Source organism: Neolamprologus brichardi, chromosome 10 (genome assembly GCF_056152115.1).
Source record: "Neolamprologus brichardi isolate AB-2024 chromosome 10, ASM5615211v1, whole genome shotgun sequence".
NCBI lineage: Eukaryota > Metazoa > Chordata > Actinopteri > Cichliformes > Cichlidae > Neolamprologus > Neolamprologus brichardi.
The window spans coordinates 21765897-21784813 of NC_142113.1; the positions used below are offsets into that span (position 1 = coordinate 21765897).

Consider the following 18917-nt stretch of genomic DNA (forward strand, 5'->3'; position numbering starts at 1 on the left):
CAATCTGTTAACAGTATAATAATGTGAAGACACATTACAAAAGTAATATGTTATTTCAGTCAGATGCCACTTGAAGCTCGCTAATTATAGAGATATTTTGATAAGGCTAAATGTTTTCTTTATGACAGCAACAGACATCAAATGCCATGTTTACTTTCCACCACAGATACTCTCGGCTCCTGTCCAATGACAGGCTGCAGCTACAACTATCTAACAACTCCCACATGTACCCATACTCACTGCCTTACTCTCTCTTTCTCTCCATTTTGCACACAAACACACAGAGCAACACGCAGGCTCCAAATGCTTTCTATTTTTGTGATCATAATTATTTGATGACAGGGCTTCTGGTTTCGCAACCACCCTTTTGTGCACTCGATCTATCTGTGAATAATTTAGCACTGAGAGCTAGAAAGGTGGGTCCCTTAAAACAGCAGGTACAGGCAAACTCTGGAGGCAGGACACACACAGAGAGAGAGCATTGCCATCCTATCTTTGTCATCCGCCCACTCCTTACTTACAGCTCTTTAGTCCGGCTGCTGTGCTTCCATCGAGCTGTTTGTTAATCCAAGTTTGAATTTATCCATCCTTACAAACAACCCTTCAGCACAGCAGGCTCCACGGTGTCCAGCTCGAAGAAGGTAAGGAGCTCATTGGATGGAGTGACCCCCTTTCTGCATCCACTCTTCAATCAGCCATCATGGAGGAACTCCAGAGAAAACTGAATCAGCGCTATGAAGACACCAAGCCAAGAAAGGTGAGTTCTTATGACACCACTTTATTTTGAAATTATAGGTTTCACCGTTTTAAATGTTTCAGAGGAAAAGACTTGTTAAGGTCATTTCAATTATCAAGCCTCCTCTTTCTCTCTTTTTTCTAAACAATTGCAAAACTATTAGCAGGTGATTTTAAGCACATAGTTAAAGAGCTCTCTTTGCAGCTCATGTTGTCAAGCTGCAAATAGAGAATGACGCAGGACTGTTGATGTGTGTATTATCATTCTGCAAATATTTGCACACATGGTCAAATACCATATTTTTCTGCTTATGAACCTACCTATATTCTTTTTATTTATATAGCCCCACTCACAGCAACAATCACCTCAACGTGCTTTGTACTATAAGATAAAAGAAACTCTACAGTTACTTGTTAATCACTCATTAGTTACTAATTAATGTTTTTGGTGTGACAAGCAACAACAAGCAGTGGAATCAAAGATGTCACCTTCCACTCCAAACTGCAGGTGAGGTTCAAGCTGGCATCATCCTACAGTGGCCGAGTGCTGAAGCACGTGTACGAGGACGGTCAAGAGCTGGACAGCCCCGAGGAGAAATACCCTCACAGCTTTATCCACCGCAAAATCCCTCCCAGCCACCTCGAGATGGAGCAGCTCTGCGGGTTTGAGGACACTCATGGAGACCAACAGAGTGGGTTTTTACTTTATATGCATGGTTGCCCTTAGGATTGTTTGTTTGGGCAGTACTGCATGTAAACTGGGAGCAGGCAAGGCAAGCAAGGTGTAGTAGTTTGCATAAAGTGATCTTTTTTTTCACCATTAAAGTAAAAACATGCACAGTTAATCCAGTAGCATGAATCCAGTAGCATAAAATTAATTTAAAGCCCATTTTGATGTTGGTGACCGAGATGATTATTTGACTGCCTAATCAATGTATTTAAAGGTACTGTGTGTAAAATTTCCCCACTAGATGTCAGTAGTTTCAGTCAGCTGAATTCTCTTTTCTTACCCTCCCAGTTCAAATGCATAGTCCTAACTGTAGCGGCTGTTGTAGTGCAGAATTCTCTGGCTGCTGTTCATCTGTAGTGATCGTAAGGTGTCAGTGTTACCTCACCTGCAAATATGCCAGGTGTCCACTTCTATTTGCGCTGGAGGAGGCTGTAAAACTTTATAAAAGGTGTACAATACAAGTAGATGAAGCTCATTTCTGTCTCATGACAGTGATACTGAACTGAGTTGTTGAGAATATCCTGAACGTTTATGTTGGTTAGCATTGTTGGTTTTGCTGCTATTAGCTGGCGTTAGTAAAACTCTTTTTGAAGTGGAGCTAACAATGTGGGACTCAAACACTTAACAAATAAACTCTCATATGATCTGAGAATGTAATCACACTATTTATCAGAGGAAAAGTGTGATTATTTTTAGGACACTCAAGTTTAAGATTAGCTGGTATAACAGGAGTTTATAACCAGCTAATTACTTGATCAGTCAGCTGTTAGTCATCTGTTTCTTGCTTGATGATCTTGAAGCTTTATGCAGGTCTACTGTACACTTCTCTAAGTAGATTTATGGTCATTGATTAAATGAAGTATCTTCATCTTTGATTGTACTTTACATAAATTTAGATATTCTAAATTTATAAATTGTATTGTCCTATTTCCATCTGTCTCAGTCTGTGGCTGAAAGAGTTGTGCCACATGTGTGAATTCTGCACGGTCTACTGGTGGCCATCTACATCAGAGGGCAAAAGAATTGCAACACATGGCAACAAATGCATTATTTTTCACAGCCGACTGCTGTATTATCACAAATAGATTGGGGAAATCAGATAGCAATCTGAACCCATCTTATTGCCACTTTATCACCATTTTATCACTGTTTTGATGCAACAGAGTTGGTTTGAAGAGGACAACTGACTAGAGTGGCCTCAAGCCTCGTCTCCCTCTTCAAAGAGACCATTTCAAAGGCAGAGCGATTGCAAGTTGATTGGACACGGTCGCAATATTTTAAGTGTTCCGCAACTTATCCACACCCAATAAGAAAAACAGCTCTAAGGAAATGGACTCTACCACTTTGGATGTCTTTTGCTGGTCCACACTCCCACCAGCCGCTTTGGATACCACTGTTTATAGGCTTGGTTTCAGTAGTTGGCGTGATCACTGCACATCGATGTGTTAGAAATAGAGCACATGCTGTTGCTACAGATGAAAACTGCACTTGAGTCTGTAATACTGTATACAAGTTCTCACTCTAGCCTGACAACATGTTTTATTCTGTACCCAGGTGTCTATCCTCCAACAGGGCTCATAGCCCAGAGAATAAATGTATATAGAGGAATGGGCAGCTACAAACCTGCCGTTGGCCAGACTGAGGAAGGAGAGGGAGACAGCAAGGTAAAAATCCAGAATTTGATATTATATTTTAGTTGAGTTATTGTAGGTTTTTCACTAACAGTGCCAATTATATATGTCTGTTTTTCTCAAAATTTTAAACACATTGTTTTCAGACTTCATTAATTTAAAGAACTATATGTTTGGGCATGAATTGTGAGGCTAGGAATGTGCTTTATGCATAGGTCTAGGCTGAGGTGTCAGATTTCATGAAAGGTGCTTCATTTGTAACATAAGAAGAAGTCATGAGAAAAAAAAAAGAAAGATTCTTTCAGCTGCTCCTTTTGCAAGGGGTTGCATATTTGATTTGCACAGATTTTTTATGCCGGATGCCCTTTCTGACGAAACCCTCCCAGGCATTCGTGTCTTCTCCCTGATCCTGAGCTGGGAAACTTAACTGCTAACTGTTAACTGCTGAACTACAGATTGTTTTCCAACTTACAAATAAATCATATATGACAGTCAAGATCAATGCTTTACTCGCATATACAAGTAAAACATTTACTTTTGACTCACTGACTTGTTGCATCTTACAGCATATGGTAAACAAGATAGTTATTCATCAGCGTCACGTTTTTGAGCTAGAGAATACCAGAGAAAAGGCTTTGACCTCATCTTTGATCGTTCTAAGTTTGTGTTGTACACTTGCTACATAAGGACCTGTAATTTGGGTCTAAGTCAGTTTAAAGGGTTGAGAAAACACAGAAGTCAGTGTGACTGCTTTTAATCTTATGGACTACTGAAAGTCGTGAAACTGTAACTGTTTGGTTTGTACATTAATCTGGGTGCACTCCATGCTATGGCATGACAAGTTTTCAGTCAATGGCTCTATGGGAATCACATTGTTGGTGCAGAAATGCTATGAAACTTTGTTAGTTTTGTTTAAAAAGAAATGGTAACTATGCGTGTTTTTTTGTGCTAGCACATCAGTTATCTGTGATGTGTAGATACAACACCACTTAATCTCTTAAGCAGCATGCTCTTTTTTATTAATTAATATAAGTGTTTAGTGTCTTTTTATTTTCACTGCTGTCTGTGCACTGTAAACTGGTGTTTACTGGTTTTGTCATGTCATTAGCAAGAAATGTGAACAATTTTGTAGCATTTTTTTTTAATGCAGTGGCATCTGTGCTGCATGTTTTCTGCCACCCATCATTGCTGTTACATGGCAGTTAAAATGTGTTTATATGCAAACTGTATATAATTGTTCAAGGTTTTGCCAAAAAACAAGATTAATTCAGTAAATACGTTTTGGACACTGTCCATTTGGTTCTGATAATTCAGATTTTGTAAATTCTGAAAGACTCTAATTCACTTGTCAGTTTAAATGAGCTGGAACCAAAACAGTCAGTCGCTATTAAGAGTTTCATGAACGATTTGGTTAACTTTTATTCTCAAAAAAAACAAAAACATACTGGCAACGAAATTGAGTCATTAGCATCTCAATGATGCTTTATGGAAAGCATAAAGTGTCATTGTTTCTCTCTGCATATAAAATGAAAGCACTGATATACAGACACTTAGGGTTACAGTGGAACAGTGTGTACATAAAAAAGAAGCTGGCCAGTATCAGCTGTACCAGGTGATATTCAGATTGGTCCAGATTGGTATATGAAACAGTATACAATGCACAAACAAATACTTTGGGTTTGTAAAAGTTTTCTCATCACATTGTTTTGCAATAACCATCCCTGTCTACAGCATGTACTGTATATCACAGCACATCACAGCTGACCAAATATCAAGGGTTGTCTCCCTGGGCAGTTCGTAGCTACTTTGTGGCATATACTGTAGTGGAAGCCTGATAACTTACATGCATCAGTTGATTTAGAATAATACATTTATAGTTTTGGCAAATACACCATCTGGATTTAATGATAGCAATTATCTGTCTTCATTAATAGTTTTTTTATGTAAGAAAACTAAAAATCATTTTTGACAAGGATAAATGCCAATCAAGACAAAAACTAATGTTTCATAAACTTAATAAACTCTTAAACTCATAAACTCTTAATCGCACTTTTCTTATATTTATGTGCCACCCAATTATTGAACTTTTTTTTTTTTTTTTTTTAGATTTTCTGTCATGTGAAAAAGAGTTTTCATTGTAGATGCTTGTGATTAACTGTGACCACCTCTGTGAAAGCAGAAGATTTCTGCTCTGGAGCATTCAGGTGTGTAAAAAAACAATGCAGACTTCTCAACAAATTTAGCCCAAAGTCAGACCACGCGATGCTAAAAGAAATTGCAAACACCAACGAGCTATACCGCAGATTTTACAGATTTGAGCTAGCAATTAACTAACACAACTACTTAATTTCTAATATATTTGGTTTAATGAGTAATCTTGAGTTCTATATTATGCAGATCAAGATTTTTTTGTTTTGTTTTTACACTGTTTACATGATCTTCTCAATATGTTTTATGGCCAGTTGTCACACCTAAAAACTAATTTCAGTGATTTACACTATACACTATACACTATACACATGCATAGTAAGAGTCCATGTACTGAAAAGCAAGCAGACACACCACAGTAAAGCATTACACAATTATCAGTGAATGCAAAGTTATGTAATAATTAATTTATGGCTACACAAAAACAAAACATACAATCCAGATTTAAAATATGAAACAGGGATCTTAGGCAATTAGAACATCAGCTGCATGCTGCTCAATGAAATTTGTGCAACAAAAGCAATAAAATTGTTAATCTGACTGAAAAAAGCATTTTTACTGAGCCTGCTGCACTTCATTAGTGCAGCAGGCTAAAAGGGAGGTCAGCCACATATCCTGCTGGCTTGATGTCAGTTTCATTCCTTTATCCTACCAAACAAAGGAATGCTTGGCCCTGGTCACCAAGTCAGTATTTAGCACATTTATCAGTAGAGAGCAGCAATCTGGAGTTAGCTTATCCTTTTAGGCATTATTGAAAGGATGGCACAGTGGTTCTACAGAGGTCCCTCACCTAACAAGGTTTAATGGTAATTCTAGGCTGCATTATTTTAGGGTTTCACTCTCAGTTTTAAAGTAAGAGAGATACATTTAATCAATATGTTTCTTTTATTTTGCTTGTATATTTTTCAAATTTTCATATATATATATATATATATATATATATATATATGTATGTATTTTTTTTTTTTTTTTACATCATCCTGAATACTACAGAGAGTGTGAATATGAGTCTGGATTCAGTAAGACATCCCTGCATAATAAGATGAAGGTTGCCAATCTTCTCTGGTTGCTTTGTTCCCACAGAAAGCAGCCATCAAAATAACAAAGGGTTAAATGTAATGAAGAATTTAAAAAAAAAGCTCTAAAATAGACACGGTGAAGATGACCTCGAACCTTGAACCGGATGGTTTACAGCAGCAGAAGACCACACTGGGATGCCAGTCATGTCAGCTGCAAACACAGAGTCTATTTTCGCGGTTCTCCAAAACTGTGCAATAGAAGATTGGTCTGATGGGTCTCGATTTCTACTGCAGCATCCGGATTATAGGGGTCAGAATTTGGCATAACCAAATGGGGGTGGTATAATGGTATGTGGGGTTTTTTCTTGGCATAATTTGGGATCGTTAGTACCAACACCACAGCCTACCAGAGTATTCTTTCCAATTATGTCCATCAATGGCACAGTGTATCCATTTTCTGATGACTGCTTCCAGGAGTATAGCATAAAATGTCACACAGCTCAGATCAACTCAAACTGGAATCTTAAACATAGAGTAACAAGGAGTTTGATATATTCAAATGGCCTGCACAGAAACTAGAGCCCAGTCCAACAGAGCGAATAGGATTTGCATCATGAATGTGCAGCTGACAAATCTGCAGTGACTCTGTGATGCTGTCAGATTAATATGGACCAAAATCTCAGGGGAGCGTTTCCAGCACTTTGTTGAATCCATGCCATGAAGAATAAAGGCGTTCAGAAGGTAAAAGGGGGTCCAAGCAGATACTAGTAAGGTGCACCTAATTAAGTGGCCAGTGAATATATTGTATATAAGTATCAATATTTGTCATTATTAAAGATACGATAAGTTAAGTATTTATTGTTATTGCACAGTCATACTTACAATAGTACAGTGAAACTGGAAAACTATCCCACATCAGACACAACACAGTAAACTTTAAAGTGGATAAAAAGTACAAAAATGGTATGAATAATAGATTAAAGAATAAATATTTGCACATTATTGCCCCCAAAACAGTGCCAGTAGGTAGACAATTAGGTCAGCTGTTAGCATTGATTAGGCTATTGCCCTGTTCAGATGCACTGTTTCATTGTCTAGATAACCACTGAGGATGTGCATGTTTTTCTAGACAAGCGATGACACTTTTCAACATGAAATCTTTTTTTTTTAATATCAGAGAGCAGTTAGAGTTGGGAAATGTAGACGACATCTAGCAGATTTATAAGTTAATTAAAATTATTTGTCTGTTTGGGCCTAATTGTCATGAAACAGCTGTGTGGCAGACAGAATGCAGACTCAGATGCAGTACTGGGGAGATGTGAATGAACGAAATAAAATCAACTTTAATGTTGTAGCTTACAAGAATACACAAGAACTAAAAATCACAAATTCCTTCCTAAAAACCAAAAAGAAATCATGAACCAACAAAACTCATAATTCTGGATGAGAGACATATGGACATAGACAGACACAGACAACAACATGGCAACATGGCACTGATGTTGTTAATAGAAAATGATGCAAGATTATCTGATATTTTACATTTCTTTCAGTCCCCAGTGTTGGACTTTGGTAAGATAATCATCTATACCAGCAATCTGCGCATTATCAAAGCACCGCAGAAGAAGCCTGAAATGTTTCGGCAGCACACAGTGCCTCTCATTGACTTGGAAGGATACCCAAAGGCCAGGGAAAGGGGGAGCAGGAGGAGGGCTAAAGCAGTTTTCACACAGGAGGAGGCGGAGAAGGAGGAGAAACAGATCTGCGACACTGATACCAAGGTAATGATCCTTGGTCAAATTATTCTCAGTGGTGTGGTAAGGTTTTATCACCCCATTTCTGTTTCTTGCTTTTCTCACTCTCGCCATGTCCTCCTCCCCATCCCACTTTCTCTGCATGTGTCTTCAGCCATCTTTTCTTCACTTTATCTTTGCTTTCAAGAAAACAACTGCAGGATCTTCTTCTGTTTCTGCCTCACACCAAAGTCTCCTCTGTGTTTCCTTGTAAATGCAAACTTGTTTGTATCCTTATTCGCTTTCTTTTCTACCTTCCTGCTGCAAAAGCCACCAACCTATTGTCCTGGTGTTATCTGACAACTGTGAACAAATACTGATGAGTCCACAGTTTTACTCTGCCCTTGCAGCATCTGCCTGCTGCTTACCAGCCAGCAAGGATACCCAGGTCGCTATTATTCCCTCCCTCTCACCTCCTTGGATGATTACTGTTCTCTTCTCCCTTATCCCTCCATCATTTTCTCAGCTCTCTTGTTATTTTCGCATTTTCTCCGCCTCCATACAAGTTCATTCTCAGCCTGTTTTTTGTTTTATATTTCGTCATCTCACTCCTGTTTGTTCCGTTCTCTTCTTCACCATCTTTAGCAGCGGCAATTCATTATATTCATCGTCTTCCTTTTTTTCCAAGAAGAGCTTAGATTCACACTTGATTTTATACATGAAAATTTTCTGCAACTGTTGGACAGCAATCTGGACATCAACCTGATTGTGAAATAATAATAGCTGTATATACAAGCATCCTTATGTTTATCTTGGAGTCACCAAAACTATAAGTGAGAACATAAACCTTAATTGAAAGACATACCTTACCTGCCCCTTTGCCTTGTGAATTTCAGCACCCTTTTATTTTTGTAGCTGCTTTCTGCTGGAAAATACCGTGTCCTGTTTTATATGACTCTGTTGTATTGCACTCATATAGAAGCAAATAATGGGCCCTATTAAAGCAGCACCTTTAGAGGGTTTTTTGTTGTTGTTGACTTTTTTTTGTGTGTTTTAGACTTTTTTCTGGCTGACCCTTGCATACCAAGCTGTCTAGCTCTTCCTTTTACAACAATTTGGGACTCTAAATGAATATGTTTTTTTTTTTTTTTAATTATCCTGTTTCAAATGTAACCTCACAGCTCAGCTTCTGTTTCTGTTCAGTCATCATTCGGTTGATAACATACAGAGCAGCTGCTCATTACTGTAAACTTTGCAGTAATGACCAACTGGGTATAATAAATGACAGACTGGCTGGACATTATCCTGCAGCACAGCTACTTACCACAGCCATTTAATTAGAAATATTATTGGAAAAATTCTTTGTATCATTAAGGTTTCTAGTGTTTTGCCAGCAGGCACGCCAGTTATACATGATAGTGGCGTTAATCTTTGCTGATTATGACGCGGCCTTTGGTGGCATTGTAAATGTTTGTGTGTTAAGTGGAAAACTGTGTTTTATTATCAGAAACAGATGTTTGTAATTCAAAAGCAACAAACCTCACATTTGCACACATTTTTCATACAGGCCTTCAGACATGAGGGGACATGAGCCTTTCCTTCAAACTTGACCGACTCCCCTTTTCGGCTCAATCTTTATCCCTGCATCTCCTCTCCTTTTCACCCGTTCCTCCCTTTGTGACCCCTTTGCTCACCTCACAGGACCCCTCTTCCATCTCCTAATGTGTTTTTTCTGTCTCCAGGAGGCTGACAGCTGCCAGCATTGTGGCGGTTCGGGCTCCGCTCCCTGCTCTCTGTGTCACGGTAGCAAGCTGTCCATGCTGGCGAACCGCTTCAATGAGTCCATCAGTGATCTGCGTTGCCAAGCCTGCTACCCCTATGGTCTGGAGAAGTGCCAGTCCTGCTCCAATAAATAGCACCATTTGGCTGACACCCATATCTGGCAGTGAGAGAGCGAGCGTGTGAGTGAGTGAATGAGAGTGTGTGGCTGACTGAGTGTAAGCCCAGTGTGCTACGGGTTTGTCAGAATTGTCTCAGTGGCAGTATTGCTCTAATCCAAAACGTTCTTGGTGGGGTGTTTCGGAGCACTACTAGGAAACATAAGCCATCATTGGACATTGGAGAGGGGGATTGTGACTGTGGGCACAAAATCATAAAATACAATTACTGTGTGCAGTGAACATGGCTTGCGATAACACAAATACATAATCGCTTTTTTTTGTTGTCACGTTATTTAGCATCTGCTGCCTTCATCCTGATAAAACCTGGTTCCACAACAGAGTTATCATTTTAATTAAAATGATGCAAACATTTCACAGTTTATTGTGTCTACTGGGAAGGTTTCCCTGTTCATAGCTCCCCTGTCTATTCACCAGAGACACTGAAACCTTTTTCACTTGAACATAATGGGTTGTACCGGGATAATTGATGCTATTATTTTTTAGAAAAATACAGAGAGGAATGAGACAAATGGGACTGTTTGATAAACGGCGACAGCAATAATCAGGAGACGATGTTTAATGTGAGTTCCCCCCAAATAACGGTGTTACTGCAACACAGACGTGCGTGTCGACCAGAGCTTTTCTCGTTGGTGGGGGGGTAAATATGCAAACTTTTTAAACCACTTTTCGTCTCAACAGATAATAAATGTTTGACATTCTCAGTATTGATTTCAGATGGTGTGTTAATAATAAAAAGTCTAAGAGGTGTTATGGATGAAAATATGAATGAAAATAATGATTTAAATGACAGAAATGATTTATTGTAGATCAGCTCAGGAGATTGGGATTGTTTTGTAACATTTTTAGATCATTTAAAGATATATCTACACATTTTTGGGGGGTGAATTAATTAAATAAAAATACCTGAATACCTTTTCAATGTTTTTTTTTATTTTATTTTATTCATTATTGTTTTAAAGTTTAGCTTTTGATGCAAAAAGGATTGTTGTATGGATCAGATTACTGATTTTTTAAAATCTTCCTCTGTATAATCCACATCCCAGGGTGTCCATGGAGACGTGCTTTTATGGCAACATTTCAGATCTTATCTATTAAAACAGTGACGCTTGCAGTGAGCATATGTTTTATTGACTTTATTCCTAAAAGCCTTATGCGTCACTCTCTGTCTCCAATCATACATGTTTGATTACCTAAAAGTCTTTCCTCAGATGGCTGTTTTTACTGTGAGTTAGTTGTTTATTGTTACAAATGTGAAAAATAGGAAACATGCAACACGCCACATAATCCCCAGTCTCTGCATCGTATCCATTGCACCTCAAATCAAAGGCAATCAACCATATTACTTTCTATCATGACATTTGAGGATGATTTAACAGAAAAGGAAAACAAAATTAAATCTTTTTGCCTCACTGGGAAAGGCTTTTAATAGCTCTGACACTGCTGTTGTCAGCTTTGAGTGATCACCTTCATGCATTTGGTTTTTGCAAGGTTATATCAACTCATCGCAAGCGCTAATAAAATCTACCCATCAGGTTTTTTCAAGTCTTTAAAGTTTAACTTTAAAGTCCAAAATCAGAGGATTTCTCATGTCTGTGTATTTGACTATAGTTTGCAGTTCAAAACAGCAGGCTCCCCTTAGTATGCCTTTATAATCAAATCTGAACTGCAATGATCCCCAGGACATTTTCCAGTGGCTGCTGAAGTAGCATTTTTCACCACTACCTTTATTTGGCAAGGCAGAGATGATCAATCAAATTCTTTTTCAATAGCACTGACCACATCTTCTGGGATGTCAGTGGCAAAAAGTCATGCCAGACAAGCACCATTAGAGCCCTCTATCCCTGCCTCTGCACCTATTTGTGCTTGGGCTTCAGCTATTTTATTCTGTTTAAAAGGAAACTATAAGGGTTAGCAGCAGCCTGGTCAAAAGCCCCATCAGCAATCCGATTCTGTCTTTTTCTGGGATGACCACGGTAGCCCAAATCCACACTCTTATTCTTTTTTCACTCTATATTCTCTCTTTTTTCTGTCTCACTCTCTTTCTCTGCTTAAAAAAATCTGCCACCCATGCAGAAGTTAAAATTGTGTTTTTCCAACGTTGTCATTTTAGCGCTTCTCACTCAGTATTCCACGGGGTAAACCAAAGTGAGGGGAAACTGGGTCACTGCCACTGTTCTTGGCCTCCTCTATCCTGCAGGACCTACAGTGATAAGGGAGAAGGTAAAAACACTCAAGTGTAACACTAAATACTGTAAGTTTGTAGGACTCCAGAAAGGGGAATTGAGACAGATGATATTCACTGGGGAGTGGAAATCACACACTTTGTAAGTTCAAAAAGGGTAGCTGTGTGTACAAGTGTTACTTTTAATAAGTGCAGAAAAGTAAAGTAAAGTTCGGTAAAGAAAATGCCCTTGTACATTTGATTATATGTCCCAGGATGTATTAGTGAGGTAATATCAACACATATCCAAAAAATGTCATGTTTATCAGGTCTTATTGCAGTATAACTAAGGAAACTATAAAAGAAAAATAAAAAATAAAAATTAGCACTTCTTATTGAGTCTTAGGCATAATTATTAAAAGATTTCTATGGGGATATAGATGAGCTGGATGCGTGCTCCAGCCAGTCACCGAAAATTAGTGATGACCTCCATGCACTGTAATTATGCATAGGTACCCAAAAACAGGAATACAGCCCATTAAGTCTGATAAATATCATCCCACTTCACCTGTCCCAATCACTCAAATTACTGGCATCACTGAGCGCAGGAAATCGAAGTGTGTAAAAAATTATTTTTAGTGAAACAATCATAATTGTATGATTGAGTCTGATTAGGTTTGGGAGCTAATTCAATTCATGTACTCATAGACTGAATCACAGTGTTTTGTCTGTGATGCCTCATCACTACAGACTTTATGAAAAATAGGAGCAACTTCTGGGTCTGAAAAAAGGACACTGATGCTGACTAGGGATGGGTACCGGTATCTGGCACCGGTTCTGACATAAACGGTAGTAACCAGACCGAAAAGCAGCGCACATTTCGGTGCTTTATTTCGGTGCTTTTTTTTCCTGAGATGTGATACACTTCAGATTCTAGCCAATCATTTTACGTTTGTTAACGTAAAAGATAAAATTGTTATCTTTTTACAAAAAAACAGCTAAACATGACAGGTTTTTGGACAAAGTTTGTGTTCTCCATTCTTTAAGCACCGGTTCAAGCACCGGCACCGTTTCAAAAGTACCAGTTTGGCACCGGTATCGGATAAAACCTAATCGATACCCATCCCTAATGCTGACGTGACCTAACATACATTCTTCTTAATGGCCAGCAGGGAGCATCCTCACTGGCTGCCAATGGATGTCGGGTTATGCAGAACCCTCAGTAAACACTTTATGAATTTATTTTACTTTATTTTTCTAATTTAGCTTTTATTAAATCAAAATAGTAGGACTCATTATTAAACATCTCTGGTCTGGTAAAGACAAAAATAATCTTGGTTAGACTAGTAAAAATTAACCCAGTAAGACAGGAAATGAAAGCATGACTAACCAAAACATTAGAAGCAAATATAAACAAGGGGGGGAGGCCTGGGAAGCAGCTGAGATACTGGGAACGTGGTCCTACAACATAAAAAAACTGGAGTCAAAACTATAAAAACATCAAAACCACTGCAATCTGAGATAGTGTCCTGTCTTCCCACGGCAGCTAGCAAACAATGGTTTTTAAATTGAGAAGAGCACAGTCCCCTCACTCCCCCACTAGTGGATTCAACATTTCTGGTGTTTCATAGATAAAAATATCTGTGATTTCCTAAAGCCCATAACACAAAGGAAACAAGCCGGGAGCAGCCTGTGGGCATTAATCATAAGCACTCATACAATAACGTGTTGGTGAAAACCCTAACTTTTTCTCTTTGCTTAGTACTGAGGAGTTTTCATATAATTAGATACTTTCTGGGAGAAAAAAGAAGAAATCTTCTAGATTTTAGATTTACCATCATAATGTCTTAGCAGTAGCTAAATATTAGAATATTATCTGGCTACAGCCTCATTTTATTAGATCACAGCAGCAGGATAGTGATTGTGTAGTGATTAGAGAAGCTGATTAGAGAAGCTGTTGTGGCTTTAAACCTTCATCACAGCAAGTATGTACTCTGTCAGGCGAAATGCTACTCCAACCCACTCGCCCTGGCTTCAGCGTCTATTAGCTGTTCCCAACCTCTGACCTCTCTGCAGGGAGAGTAACAATCACATTTTCCTTTAAATTACAAAAAGTAGCCAAATACAATTAACATTTAACAACACAAAAATTAGTGATTATAAATCAAAGAAATAAACAAGTAAAAATTACCATCAGCAATAAGTATGATCATAGTCATATTTCTAGCAACGTACAATAAAATTAAATCTATCTGGAAATATCTGATGCTACAACCATCTCAATTTAATCTGTTTCTTCGTATAAAAACCAATTTCGGCGAGTTTTTGGCAGCTGCAGTCTCAGATTTCTTTCCTTGGCTGACATGTGTGTAACCCAAAGTGAACTTCCACTTCTCTTGAAGCTCTATCTGCCTCAAGGATGTGTTGTGAATGCTGAGATGCTTTTCTGCTCACAACATTTATAAGGCGATGTTATCTGAGTTACCGTAGCTTTTCTTTAAGCTTCAGCCAGCCTTGCCATTCTCCTCTGGCCTCTCTCATCAACAAAGTGTTTCTTTCTTTCTTTTTTCAAACCTTTCTGAGTAAACCTTGTGGACTGTTAAAAATCCAAAAAATAAAGCATCAAAGAAGAGTGTCACGCATTTTTTATCCAACATTAATGTCACGGTAAGTCACTGTTAACGTTTAATCCAAATACATTCATTTTGGTTCCATCTGACCAAAGCATGGGAGTGTGGGGCGATCGAGAGTTGGGCGTTCATCTTGTAATTGGAAGGTTGCCGGTTTGAGCCCCGGCTCCGACAGTCTCGGTCGTTGTGTCCTTGGGCAAGACACTTCACCTGTTGCCTACTGGTGGTGGTCAGAGGGCCCGTTGGCGCCAGTGTCCGGCAGCCTCGCCTCTGTCAGTGCGCCCCAGGGTGGCTGTGGCTACATTGTAGCTTGCCATTACCAGTGTGTGAATGGGTGTGTGAATGGGTGGATGATTGCATATAGTGTAAAGTGCTTTGGGGTCCTTAGGACCAAGTAAAGCGCTATATAAATACAGACCATTTACCATTCAACAGGGTTCTATCCCCTTCTGTGAGCAATGGTCTTTTTCTTGCACACCATCAAAACAGGATGACTTCATGCAATGCTCTTTGCACTGTCTGGGAACACCAGCATCCATGGATAATTCTTGCATCAAGTCAGAATCCCGTAGTTGTTTGTCTTTAGTGCTAGATCATGTAAATATATAACTATATATAAATGTATTCCTGTGTGTTCTGCTGCAACTTAGTTTCAGTTTATGTGCAGTAGTCTACAGCAAATAAGAAAAATAAAAATCTGTTTGTACAATTCCATCAAATGTCCAACACCCAAAGCCCTCTTTCGGTACTGCCTAAGGGTGAGAGTGCAGCTAAAACCCGAATTTATAAATCAGTCCCATAAAAATTTGTGTCATGTGATTTCCCCCTGCCTTATCAGCTGGCCAGGCCTATTGCCACCCAAAGCAGTCTATATGGAAACATCCTGAATACTAAAAGCTTTCTTAGACTGTGGTGTCAAAGAGACAGTAAACCTGTGACGAATCTTTCGAATTACATCCCTGGAGTCCACCTCCAAGTTTGTGGAAACTTCTAATGACTCTATCCATTCCCAGCATGCGCACCTGCTCATGCATGTGTGAGAGAGATCCAGAAAGTTAGAGAACAAATTAAAGTCTTTTTGTGGCTTTTCAACAACAGTTGAGCATGGCTCTTTTCGCTGCCTCTAATTCCTCATTCTGGAGGCTTTGCTGGCAAATTTCGTGTTCTCTGGAATTAGGAACAAAAGATTAAACTACCGCAAAACACAGAGGATGGGGAATTCTGCAGTTTATGGACTGAATTCATAAAACTGTTGACCTGTTCCATTACAAGCGCTGCAGCACACTTTAAATTGTCTGATATCAGAGAGAATTCTCAGCTTATTACATAACATATCCATAAAAAAAAAAAAATCAATTCAGTAGAGTGGACTGATTTAAAGGTCTGCACTAAGGCAAATGTACCACAGCATTAGCCATACCTGCTTTCCTTTTTAGAGTTTTAGTGTGAGGTAAAAGTATTAGCCGCTGTACTATAGTGCAGACCTGTGGCAATGGTCATTTGTGCAACAGCAAAATATGAACAAAAAGAAACTACATTAAAATCTAGAGTATATTTATTGGAATCATTATGATTGTTGGGACGTCTCTCTAATATTGTAGAGTCTTTACTTTTCAATACTGTAAACTGATGCTATAAAAATGAAATTGAATTAAACTGAATTAAAAGTGTAATCATTTTTAACTAGGTGGCACCTTTCAGGAAGGTGGAATCACAAATGACAAGTACTAACACGTTATTGTGGTACATGCATTTTGGTCTGTTTAAACCATGTGGCTGAAAGCTGAAGCCAGTGTGAGGTGCCAAAGAAAAGTTCCTCAAATGGCCAAAAATCATGTCAAACCCCATGGGTCTCCATGTCAAAATCCCCAAATTTAGATTTAAATTTAAAGAAACATAATGACAACCTTATAGCTCCTTTAGCTATAAGATTGAAACCTATATATAAAATATATAAAAACAGGTGCACAGCCACTTTAGGTGACAGCAATCTCTTAGGGCCCAGTCACACAGGCCTGTAGCTCAGCTTGCAATAGGAAAGAGTGTATATCCTGAAATGTAAATGGTCACAAAGACTAAAAATGTCCCTGTGAATACTTTGGTCACAAGCAAATTGTTGCAACAGCCTGTAGTTTGTATAGAAGATGGCAACTTGTCTGCAAACACTTGTCTGCAAACACTTGCCTGCAACTCGCTGAGTGGTAGCAACACTTTTGAAACATGGAAAATAACGATACACATGACTGCAAGTTTATTCACTTTTGTTTTTAATAAGTGACATTCTTGTAATATATCCAAGTAGCATTTTTTTGTATATGTCTGTGTAATGCTTGCTCATAAACCTGATAACACAGTTACCACTCCACCCTACTGGCCTACAAGAAAAGAAAAGAAAAGAAAAGAAAAGAAAAGAAAAGAAAAGAGGGAAGCAGCCAACTTTTATATACAGTTTGGACTTTTTTGAAAAAAGTTTCACTAGCTAGTCATCACCACATTTAGCTGCAGTTATTTAAAGGGATTGAAAAAATAAAGTGCTTCATCCATGTAGCAGATTCTCGAGGTTGCCGCTCAGAGCCTGCACATTTTCTTATATTAGCAAGCACACAAAAGGTTTTTGCCATTAAAAACAAAGTGAGGATGCTTTTTAAAGTCACATCAAGAATATTCTTCTTATTTAACTTCATGCTAACTCATAAGTCATTTTGTTTCGGTGGTGACTGACTAATGTACAAGATTCCTGGGGAACTTGGCGGAGCTCGTCTTTAAGCTGTCTCGGTGGGTTCAGTGGCATCTTCATTTAGTTCCAGACTGGCTTTGTGGGGGCAATTCCACTGTCTGTGGGACTCCTCGTCATTTTGCCGTCTCTTGCTATATAGACAACAGATGTTTAGGGTCATTGTCATGCTGCAGACTGAATTTAGAATGATTCAAAAGCCTTTCAACATTTCAACATCCAAAGCATCAAAAAATTTTGCACCATCCAGTGCGTTTCCAACTAATTTCACAGCCATGATTTGATTAAAAAAATAAATAATTCAGACACTGCAGGTTTTATGATGCAGCAAAGAGGTTAGAAGGGCAACTAAAACATGCAGAGTGTCTTGAATCCAAACAGTGGGTTTAATCGTTTCTCTTTAAAAGGCCAGACACAAAATATCTCCCTTAGGCAAATGCAGACCAGCATGATATCTCCCTGACTGAACTAGCTTTGCTGCTTCAGGGTGAAACAAATGCAAACATTTCATCATATACTGAATATTTATCAGAAATCTATTTATAGTCCTAAAGCATCTCCCAAGTGGAATTGAGACGCTAGCAAGCAAACATTTATGCAACAGCAAACTAGAATTAATTCCTTTCTCGGTATGTAAACAATCCTTTAGTGTAAAGTGAACTGTGCCACATGTTGTTTCTGTCGATTTCCTGTTGTTTACAAACTACCTTGTGCAAATACCACTGAGCAACACAGTAAAGGCAAAGTTAAATCTACCAATTATAATTTAAGACAAAAAGGTTCCTCACACAACCTTCTTGTTAGAGACAGAGAGGGAGATGTATATAGAGGAAAGGCGAGGCTTTTCATATCATGAAATAGGCTCTGCTCCTGAAGGCACTCCCCAGTGTGTTTAAGCACAGAGTATGAATCAGCCACGGCTGGAGCAATCTGCACTATGCTGCGCAGAGCAGAGCCCAAAAGACACAGTGTCACATGAGATATGTGATACACAAAATTCACAAAGTGAGAGAAATGATCACTCAGTGCGGTAATAAGAACTGAAACAGGCACACTGATGGACAGAGTAATCAGTCATGCCAATCAAAAAATAAATAAAAAAATCACCAGAAGGCTTCCATTAGCTGGGAGTGAAAGCTGATGATGAAGACTGGTTTTGTTTGAACGTGATTGACGACTGTGTTTCACCTGACGCTGATCAGCTTGAGGTGTGTGACTACAGTTCTCTTTCAGAATCACTGTCATGGCTCATATGTTATTAACTCTGATGCTGCCTTACTGGAAGAATTTTACATTTGTTTTATTACTAAACTGCAAATTATATGAGGTCCCACAACTAATTATCTCATTCAATGCAAAGGAGTGAGATAGATAA

General features: G+C 38.6%; 1 protein-coding gene across 2 annotated transcripts; it reads left to right on the forward strand.

Annotated features, from left to right (window-relative positions):
• Positions 1 to 291: 291 nt before the first annotated feature.
• On the forward strand, positions 292 to 10953 carry grxcr2 (glutaredoxin and cysteine rich domain containing 2). 2 transcript variants are annotated; one of them, XM_006784959.2, is made up of 5 exons: positions 292 to 757; positions 1244 to 1427; positions 3020 to 3129; positions 7877 to 8104; positions 9799 to 10953. In XM_006784959.2, the coding sequence occupies exons 1-5, from the start codon at positions 701 to 703 to the stop codon at positions 9970 to 9972; spliced, it is 753 nt and encodes a 250-aa protein (XP_006785022.1). In that variant the 5' UTR covers positions 292 to 700; the 3' UTR covers positions 9973 to 10953. The 2 variants fall into 2 exon arrangements, with proteins under 2 accessions (XP_006785022.1, XP_087703017.1); XM_087846891.1 differs by lacking the exon at positions 9799 to 10953 and having other exon boundaries at positions 7877 to 8416.
• The last annotated feature ends 7964 nt before the right edge of the window (positions 10954 to 18917 follow it).

Bases quoted from the DNA above. Each gene is read 5' to 3' on its own strand.
- grxcr2 (XM_087846891.1), top strand. From the start codon at position 701: ATGGAGGAACTCCAGAGAAAACTGAATCAGCGCTATGAAGACACCAAG. The intron at 758-1,243 runs GTGAGTTCTTAT...TCCAAACTGCAG, and splicing joins AAGACACCAAGCCAAGAAAG to GTGAGGTTCAAGCTGGCATC. The intron at 3,130-7,876 runs GTAAAAATCCAG...CATTTCTTTCAG, and splicing joins AAGGAGAGGGAGACAGCAAG to TCCCCAGTGTTGGACTTTGG.